Here is a 10,510-nt window from a genome sequence, read left to right as displayed (position 1 = left end):
AGATGCAAGTAATTAAATAAAAAATATATTTTTAAGTAGACCCAAATCATTCTAAATATTGTGCAGTTAATTTTCACGTTATGTTAAATTCATATCTTTCAAACTCTGCCTCGCACAGACACATTCACAATATGTGAAGATAGCAAGAAATGGTACATCTTTCAATTTTCAGGACAAGATTTTAAAAATCTCTTCCAATTAATAATAACTAAAAATATTTGACATTTTACAGAAGGAATACTTTTTTTTTTTTTTGTATAAAACTGTATCTTCTTTATTTTGCATACTTTAATCTCAGAACAAAATAAACAAAAAAAAACACAATACACATCCAAACCCCTTGTCAAATAATCAGAAGGGATAGGGCTTTAGGGCCTTCTTTCCTGCCTCAAAGACAGGAGGAAGAAAAAAAAAAAAAAAACCACTAGACATCAGCAGAGGGAACCAGGTGAACAGGGCCACTCCCGGCTGCTGGGGAGCCATGGGGACACTATACAGAGGGCTCAAGGTCTGCAGGTAGAACTAATCTACTTCTTCCATGCGAGAGGCATCCTCATCACCCTCAAGAGGGGGGATCTCATCAGGAACAGCAGCACTGGGTTCCTCTGCTGTCACTTCATCTTCATCAATGCCCAGGCCTAGCTTGATCATGCGGTAGATGCGGTTGGAGTGAGTCTGGGGATCCTCCAGTGAGAAGCCAGAAGAGAGCAGAGCTGTTTCAAACAGCAGCACCACCAGATCCTTGACAGCCTTGTCGTTCTTGTCCGCCTCTGCCTTCTGCCGCAGCGTCTCCACAATGGGGTGGTCAGGATTGATCTCCAGGTGCTTCTTGGCCATCATATAGCCCATTGTGGAGTTATCCCGAAGGGCCTGGGCTTTCATGATCCGCTCCATGTTGGCTGTCCAGCCATAGGTGCTAGTCACAATGCAGCAGGGTGAAGACACTAGCCTGTTAGAGATGGTCACCTTCTCAACCTTCTTATCCAAGATTTCTTTCATGAGTTTGCAGAGGTTCTCGAACTTGGCCTTGCTCTCCTCCATTTTCTTCTTCTCCTCTTCATCCTCAGGCAGCTCCAGGCCCTCCTTGGTAACAGAGACTAGACTCTTCCCATCAAACTCCTTGAGTTGCTGCACGCAGTACTCGTCAATAGGCTCTGTCATATATACTACCTCGAAGCCCCGCTTTCGCACTCGCTCCACAAAAGCGGAGTTGGCAACCTGCTCTTTGCTCTCACCGGTGATGTAATAGATAGACTTCTGGGTCTCCTTCATGTGGGACACATACTCTGAAAGAGAAGTCATCTCATCCCCAGACTGGGAGGTATGGTAACGCAGCAGCTCAGAAAGGCGGCGCCGGTTAGTTGAATCCTCATGGATTCCAAGCTTTAGGTTTTTAGAGAATGCCTCATAGAATTTCTTATAGTTCTCCTTGTCTTCTGCCAGTTCAGAGAAGAGCTCAAGGCACTTCTTCACAATATTTTTGCGAATGACCTTCAAGATTTTGCTCTGCTGAAGCATTTCTCGGGAGATGTTCAGGGGCAGATCCTCAGAGTCAACCACACCACGGATGAAGTTGAGATACTCTGGTATCAATTCATCACAGCTGTCCATGATAAACACACGGCGAACGTAGAGTTTGATGTTGTTCTTTTTCTTTTTGTTCTCAAAGAGGTCAAAAGGAGCCCGACGGGGGATGAAAAGCAATGCCCTGAATTCCAGCTGACCTTCTACAGAGAAGTGCTTGACTGCCAAATGGTCTTCCCAGTCATTAGTAAGGCTCTTGTAAAACTCTCCATATTCCTCCTGAGTAATGTCATCAGGGTTTCTGGTCCAAATGGGTTTAGTCTTGTTCAGTTCTTCCTGATCAATGTATTTCTCTTTAATCTTCTTTGTTTTCTTTTTCTTGTCTTTCCCACTATCATCCTCCTCATCTGATCCCACATCTTCAATCTTGGGCTTCTCCTCATCGTCTTTATCTTCTTCCTCCTTCTCCCCTTTCTCCTCCTCTGCCTCATCATCACTGATTTCTTTCTCTCGTTCCTTCTCCAAATAAAGGGTAATGGGGTAACCTATGAACTGCGAGTGCTTCTTCACCACTTCTTTGACCCGTCTCTCCTCTAAATACTCTGTCTGGTCTTCTTTAAGATGGAGAATCACTTTGGTACCCCGGCCAATGGGCTCACCATGGTCTGCACGCACAGTGAAGGAGCCCCCAGCAGAAGACTCCCAGGCATACTGCTCATCATCATTGTGCTTTGTGATAACCACCACCTTCTCTGCCACCAGGTAGGCAGAATAAAAGCCAACGCCAAATTGTCCAATCATGGAGATGTCTGCACCAGCCTGAAGAGCCTCCATGAATGCTTTAGTTCCGGACTTGGCAATTGTTCCCAAATTATTTATGAGATCGGCTTTGGTCATGCCAATGCCTGTGTCCACTAGAGTCAGGGTGCGTTCCTGGGGGTTGGGGATGATGTCAATTTTCAACTCTTTACCGCTGTCCAACTTGGAAGGATCTGTCAGGCTCTCATAGCGAATCTTGTCCAAGGCATCAGACGCATTACTGATCAACTCCCAAAGGAAAATTTCCTTGTTAGAATAGAAAGTATTGATGATTAGGGACATAAGTTGGGCAATTTCTGCCTGGAAGGCAAAAGTCTCCACCTCCTCCTCTCCATGGTGCACTTCCTCAGGCATCTTAGAAGAGAAGAGCTGCAAGCACTACAGACCACAGTGGGAAGGGACTGCGTCCAGCAACGACTCCGCAACAAGACCGCGCGGGGGTGACTCCAGAAGGAATACTTTTTGTAGATAGTACTTATTATTATCTAAATTTAATAATACTATTGGGCAACTGGGTGGCTCAGTCAGACAAGTGATTGACTCTTGATTTTGGATCAAGTCAAGATCTCAGGGTTGTGAGATCGAGCCCCACATCAGGTTGGGTCTGGAGCCTGCTTAAGATTCTCTCCCTCCCAACTCCCAATCGCTTGTGCTTGTGGACACTAACTTATTTAAAAAAAAAAACCTGCTAAAATTAACAATGTTATGATTAGACATATATCATCAAATATGGGGATATAGGAATATGAGTTATATATAAGTAAATTTTCAATTAGCAAGCAAAATATTCACAGTCACTAAATTTTCCATATTGGAAAGAGACTATTACACTTAAAAGTAATAAGATGAATTTACTAGAGAAATAGAATTAATAGAGAAACAGAATTAAAACTTTAGTAATATAGCAGTTTTCTTGGCTAAAATATGCTGGAATTGGAAAGAGATTATTAATGTTAAGAATAAGAATATGTATTTTCTTTTATTTCCTTCTTTTTAAAAGATTTTATTTATTTGTCAGAAAGAGAGCACAAGCAGGGTGAGCAGCAGGCAGAGGGAGAAGCAGTCTTCCCACTGACAGAGAGCCCTATGTGGGGCTCGATCCCAGGACCTGGGGTCATGACCTGAGCCGAAGGCAAAGCTTAACCGACTAAGCCACCCAGGCGTACCTACATATGTATTTTCAACTGAAAAGTTAGTGTACTCTTCCTAGAAGTATAAGACCAAAAGGAAAGATGTATGCAGTCAAAGAGAAAGCGTTATAACATGTAATTTAAGGTATCAGAAAGCCAGATGGCAGGAATTTCCAGCAACTATAATTCTCACCCTGTTTCCTCCCTGCAGAGCTAAAAAATACCACATATCTGGTAAATAGCATCCCCAGAAAGAAAAACAAGACTAATCCGAATAGAATTCTCTAACAGATTCAAAACCTACCTATTTCTTTTTCTCCAACTTAAACTACTAGGAATTTGTTATGGGGATCTTCCAAGTTCAAATATAATAGTAACTGAAATAGTTTTTCATTCAGGAGAAGACATAAGATTAAATAATAAATTTATGATAGCTAAAGATATTCTGATGTTTAAATAAAAAGATGTACAATTTAATTATATCTATATCTATACACACACAGCAAAACTGAATTTCTCTAAGTGATAAAAATAGAAATATTAAGTAACATTTATTGAGTAAATACTATGCCAAAGCATTACCTTAAAGAAAAATAAAGTGCTTTGCTTAATATTTGGAGTAGAGTAAGCACTCAGTAATATTTAGGTAATATCATGTCCCTATTTTCCAGCTGTGGCAGAGTGTTTCACTCATGGGAATTTAGCTACATTTTGTGTGCCTTTCCTCTCAGCTTCTCAATGTCTGATAACCAATGTCTGATGACAATCTTCAGTTTGTATGGTCAGGAAACCCATATATGTAAAGGGATAGTAAACTATATGGTTATATGGTATATACAAAGGGTCAGGAAACTGTGGTAAATGGACCATAACTAGTTAGGCATCTGCTTTGTTTGTTTGTTTGTTTGTTTTGTTTTTGTGTAAAGATTTTTTAAAAGTTGAAGTGATTTAAAAAATAACAGGAAAATAATATATCATACAAATAAGGTTTATAAGAAATTAAAATTCAAATTTCCAGAAAATTTTATTGAAACACAGGCACATTCATTCATTTATGTATTTAATGATTGTTTTAGTCCCATAATACTAGAGTTTAGTATGTGTGATAGAACTTGTGATAGTTCAGTGATGTGGTTATAACTCAATAGAATTCATATTTTATTTTTTTATTATCAGCCCATGCTGATCATGTCAAAATAAGAAAAGAAGATAAAAGTGGGCTTCAGTGTCACACTTTCAAAAGGAGAAAATGTTGACTATTTTGTTCAGTTTTTTTTTTTTTTTCAGCATAACAACATTGATTATTTTTGCACCACACCCAGTGCTCCATGCAATCCGTGCCCTCTATAATACCGACCACCTGGTACCCCAACCTCCCACCCCCCGCCACTTCAAACCCCTCAGATTGTTTTTCAGAGTCCATAGTCTCTCATGGTTCACCTCCCCTTCCAATTTCCCCCAACTCCCTTCTCCTCTCTAACTCCCCATGTCCTCCATGCTATTTGTTATGCTCCACAAATAAGTGAAACCATATGATAATTGACTCTCTCTGCTTGTTATCAGTTTTGATGGCAGAATATTGTATTTATTATACAATGAAACTAGACATTATGGTACTCTTCACATTGTTCTCATATAATTGGAAAGCAGCAGTTAGAAAAGTTAGAAAGTTAAAATGGAATATTGCATCATATAAGAATTTCTTTACAAAAAAAAAAGAGAGAGAGGGAGAGAGAGAGGGAGAGAGAGAGAGAGAGAAAGAGAGAAAGAAAGAACCTACCTAGAACAAAACTAGTTTCTGAGCAAGTCATTTTTTGCTAAGCAAGGGAAGGTATTTGCTGATGATTTCTTTAAATGGATCTGATTGCAATAACTAGAGAATTGTATCCAGAAAAAGCTACTTGTTAATACCATTAGCCTTTTGGTGAGAACAGTTGTTTGAAGAGTTAAAGACATAAGACGCAGCATTAATATTCATTTGAAAACAAGGCAAGTAGTTTTCAGAAGTTTGTTTTTTTCTTTTATTAAGCCGACACATGGTACCTATACTGGTGAAATGTTTATTTGAAGAGTCAGTGCAAAGTTTATTCCTCATCGAACAGCTACATGTGAGAATATTTTCAAAGAAATTGAGAAAACAGTAATATAGTACAAATTCATGTGGAACCTGCTGAAATGTGTTACAGCTGCTGGTAAGGAAAATATATGTGGAACAAAAAAAGACATATTTGGACAAATTCTCAAAGTTTCTGAAAATGGCAGGTGTTTGTAGCATATGGTTTTCCACTGCATTATTCTTGAGTGATACTTTGTGAAAAATATGTAAATCTATCATGTGTTATTGAGCAAACAGTATCAGTGATGAGTTTCTCTTGTTTCTATGGACTTAAACTTCATTAATTCCATGAATTTTTTGTAGAAATAAAAGTTAGATATCCTTACTGGATTTACCACATGGAAATCTTGTCTATGAAATCATGATGTTTCACTGTGAGTGAGTTAGCTCAGGGTAGAGATGATTGATTGATTTATTGATTGATTGATTTTCCCCCGAGAAGAGATCCTCCCTTAACCACCAGTGTCATTTACTGAATGGCTTTGGAAATTAGCTTTTGCTGCCAACCTGAGTTCATAGTAAATCTAAAAACAAGCACTTACAGATGAATCCTATACTATAGTAAAGTGATCTGGACAACTTTCATTTCCAGAATTACAGATAATACCAAGTTGCTTTATGACTTTACATGTAGTCAAAGTTTAAACAAAAAACAAGATCCTTATCTCCTAACAAATTTGAGGCTGACATATTTTGTGACCTCACTATTGTTCTAGCAGAATTTTTTAGATCTTAGTACAAGTCCAAAGGAGATGTCCAGATTTCAAAATCCATTTCATGCAGTTGAGGAACTTTTATGAAACTTTCATTTGGAAGTGATTAATCTGCAATGTTGGGCACCTGGGTAACCCAATTAACAGTCTGCCTTTGGCTCAGGTAATGATCCCTGGATGCTGGGGGCAAGCCCTTCATCAGGCTGCCTGCTCAGCCAGGAGTCTGCCTCTCCCTCTCCTTCTGCCCCTCCTCCCAGCTCGTTCCCTCTCTCTTTCTCAAATAAATGAATCTTTAAAAAAAAATTGCAATGTTAAGATGTACTTAATGTTGTATTATATCACTTGAACACAGAGATTTCAAAAGAAGAACTTAACAACCCCCTATAAATGCCTTTCAACAAGTCATATGCACATGGATTGATAACAATAGTTAGAAGTTCCTACCTATGTAAAGATATTTCGAAGATGAAATATGTTAAATCTCATTAAACATCATTTTAACAGATTAGTATTTGCAGTCAACTTTGGTAATAGGAAATATTGACTATGAATCACAATTAAGTGAAATAATTTCCCCTCCAAAAAATCTCTTATTATTTTTTAAGTAGGATCCATGCCCATTGTGGGGCTTGAACTCATGACCCTGAAATTAAGTGACACATTCACTACTGGCTGAACCAACCAGGCAACCCCCAAATCTACTGTGTTTATTAACATACTTGTATTATAGGGGCACCTAGGTGGCTCAGTGAGTTAAGGCCTCTGCCTTTGGCTCAGGTCATGATCCTAGGGTCCTGGGATCGAGCCCCACATGGGGCTCTCTGCTCGGCAGGGAACCTTCTTCTCTTTCTCTCTCTGCCTGCCTCTCTGCCTACTTGTGATCTCTGTCTGTCAAATAAATAAATAAAATCTTAAAAAAAATACTTGTATTATAAATATAAACTATTATTATTTAAATATGACAAAAATTATAGAAATATGTTTTATCACTGGTTATATTAGTACCTACATTATAGCCTCAATTTTGCCTTTCGAATTGAAAAGCCTGAAATATTTACTAAGGGGAAGTTTATACAAAATAATTGTAAATGATATGATTTTGTTTAGGAAATATTCAATTCAGAACTATAAAAATGTGCTTACAGGTTTATATCAACAATTGTTTATGAAAATGATAATCTATGTTGTATAATCTTATATTGATAATAATAGCAACATTTAATACTTTAGATCTATACCTAAACATGAAATTCATATACTCACATCCATACTATTGAAATATTGTGCCAACGTTAGCAAATTAGCAAAAACCCACCAAGTTGTGATTGTACTCTTTTGAATCAGACAACTATTTCCCTAGATGATCCTTGGATATTGACAAAATTAAATTTTTCAAAACAGATATTTTGAAAAAAAGCATTATTACTTTCCCTTAGCTTTCTTTTTCTTTTTACCCTTTCCTTTACCTTCTTTTCCTTTCCCCCAACTTCTGTTAAATTGTCTTTCCTTTTTTCTCATTCCTCATTGTCTGGCATTGTCTGACACTCTGCTGTCTTTTCATGTCTCCACTTCCTTAAAGCTATCAACACACATAAAACAAAACAAATAAAAAGTTGTACAAGATCTTCTAATCAATAGCTGGTGAAATTATTAAGGTTTTGTTTTCTATTTACTATAAATTTTTCCTCTTCATCTCATATTCATAATCTTTTTTATTTTATTTTATTATTTTTTAAATCAATATTAATTTTAATCCTTGCTTTTTCTTAAAGGCATTATTCCCTAAGAATTTTTCCTTTGAAATGTCTCATACTCACCCAAATTTTTTGACCTTATCCTTTGAGTGTGAATTAGCACCATAAATCTACTTATATCAACTTTTCTAGATAATCTAATATAACATTGGCTTCCATGGATGAGTCAATGATGTAGACATTGAGATGAAATTGCATAAAACTATAGTAGCCTGTCATTTTGTCTTACCACAGTCCATATTGCATAGAGTTGCAAGTCCAATAATTCCAAATCACACATTTTCAGTCACAGTACCAGTTGGAAAACTATTCAATAGCACATTTTTGTACCAAACAAACAAACAAACAAACTCAGTCTGAAAACCATGTAACAGTGTTTTCCAAAAGTTATTTTGCAACTACCAGAAATTATAAGTGATATAGAAGAATTTTTTAAAGAAATTATGGTAATGGTCAGTTAAACTTGGGATACTCTGTATTTAACAAATTTAGCATATTTATTTCCTATGAAACTTTTTGAGGATTTTTATAGGGCATAGTATGTGTTCTGTTCTCAAAGTGGTTTATAAGAACCAACACCTTATTTTCTGAATTTATGTAATTAACTTAGTACTAATAATAAAAGCCTGATTTTGGTTAAGCAGAACTGGCTTTACCCCAACTTTAAACCATGTGCTTATGTAATGTGGAATTAGCCCTTGCTCTGTAAATGGACATATGTTTCAGATCTCATGTTCCTTTAGCCAGTTTTTTGATTGACATAATGCTATATGGTCTACTGAAGTTATTATGAACTAATATATGGATTTTTGCTGGGACAACTTGAGAATGATAATCTTTTCACTGGACTTGAAAATAGGAAGATGTATTTCTGGAACAGCTGGAAGAGACTCTGTTGAATATAGAGACTGGAAATGGAACCAACGTGGAAGAGAAAAGAGACACTGATTTCTTGAGATATCATTTAGGAAAACCACAAAAGTAATTTTTATGGTAGACTGTTTTTATTTTTATTTGCTTTCTTATAGATTTATTTGTTTATTTTAGAGCAAGAAAGCAGAGCGAGAGAGCATGAGGAGTGTGTAGAGGGGCAGAAATGAAGCAGACTCCCTGCTGAGCAGGGAACCTGCTATGGGGCTTAGTCCCAGGACCCTGGGATCATGGCCCAAGCCAAATGCCAACAGTTAACCTGAGCCTGAGCCACCCAGGCACCCTGGCAGACTGTTTTTATATGCCTTTTTAACTTAAGTCACTTTGGATTGAGCTGTCTGTTGCTTAAAAATTTGTCAGTCATTGGTAGTTGTTTACTATAAAATCCTCTAAATGTAAGTTATTTTGAAAAATTATCTCTGGTATACTGCAGAAACTACTTTTTGAAATGGATATCAAAAAAAACTTCTGCAAACCCATTTTAAGAAATATATTAAGTGCTGTAACTCTAAACTACACTTCGAGTCATCTTTATTTTTTCATTTTATTTTTTTAAAGATTTATTTGTTTTAGACAGTAAGATCATGAGTAGGAAGAGCAGAGGAAGAAGGAGAGAGAATCTGGAGCCAACTCCGCACTGAGCTGAAGCCCGATTCATGACCATGAGATTCAGACCTGAGCTGAGACTCAGAGGTACACGCTTAACATAACCACGAATATTACTCTCATTGGGTTGTAATTAGTAGAAATAAATGAGAAATAGAGATTGTAAATTCTTTCTTGGTTATATTCTTTCTGAATAAAATTAAAATCTGATAGAATTTATAATACTTTGAAGCAAGTAGAATAGTAGACTATGCTCATGCTCACACCAAAACAACCACAATCGAGAGTAAAGTTGAATTTTAGTTCTCAGTATATTTATAAGTAATTGATTGTTGTTTACTTATAAAATCAATCCTCTAAATGTAAATTATTTTGAAAGACTATTTCTGTCAATTCTTGCTCTCAGTATTCGTCTGACTGCTTTAAGTGAAAATCTTTTGCAAATCAAAAACCATAAGAATTTTAGGTTTTATTCACAATGGCAGGTAAATACAAATTTAATTTTGTATTATATTTTAAAGTGTTTTCTGTTTACCTTTTCTTATAGCAATATTGTAATATTCACAAAATTAGAAAACATAATAAATAAAACTGAAACATAACATTTCAATGAACTAATCTAGTTCCTAAAGATTGGACAAAACCACGAGTCAAATCAAAAGAAGTAAAACAATGTAATTTATTGTTGCTTGGGTAAATGTAAATGTTAGAAAAAATAATATATTTTCTCCTGTATAAATACTTATGCCAAAAATGAGTAATAATATTCTTGATAATAAAATTCATAAATGATGTATAATTTACAATGAGTTTACTTTGAACGATAATCACAATTCAAATATAACTTGTATAACCACATTTAATATATAAATATAACATAGTACCAACATGTTTTTGTATATATCCATAAGTATACAA

General features: G+C 36.2%; 1 protein-coding gene across 1 annotated transcript; it reads right to left on the bottom strand.

Annotated features, from left to right (window-relative positions):
- Window positions 1-270: 270 nt before the first annotated feature.
- On the bottom strand, window positions 271-2,788 carry LOC116585128 (heat shock protein HSP 90-beta-like). Its single transcript, XM_032334437.1, has one exon. The coding sequence runs from the start codon at window positions 2,695-2,697 to the stop codon at window positions 523-525; it is 2,175 nt and encodes a 724-aa protein (XP_032190328.1). The 5' UTR covers window positions 2,698-2,788; the 3' UTR covers window positions 271-522.
- Between the last annotated feature and the right edge of the window lie 7,722 nt (window positions 2,789-10,510).

This window comes from Mustela erminea, chromosome 2 (genome assembly GCF_009829155.1).
Source record: "Mustela erminea isolate mMusErm1 chromosome 2, mMusErm1.Pri, whole genome shotgun sequence".
In the NCBI taxonomy this organism is placed as follows: Eukaryota; Metazoa; Chordata; class Mammalia; order Carnivora; family Mustelidae; genus Mustela; species Mustela erminea.
Note: the sequence above shows the minus strand (reverse complement) of the source record. Positions and strands in the feature narration are given on the sequence as shown.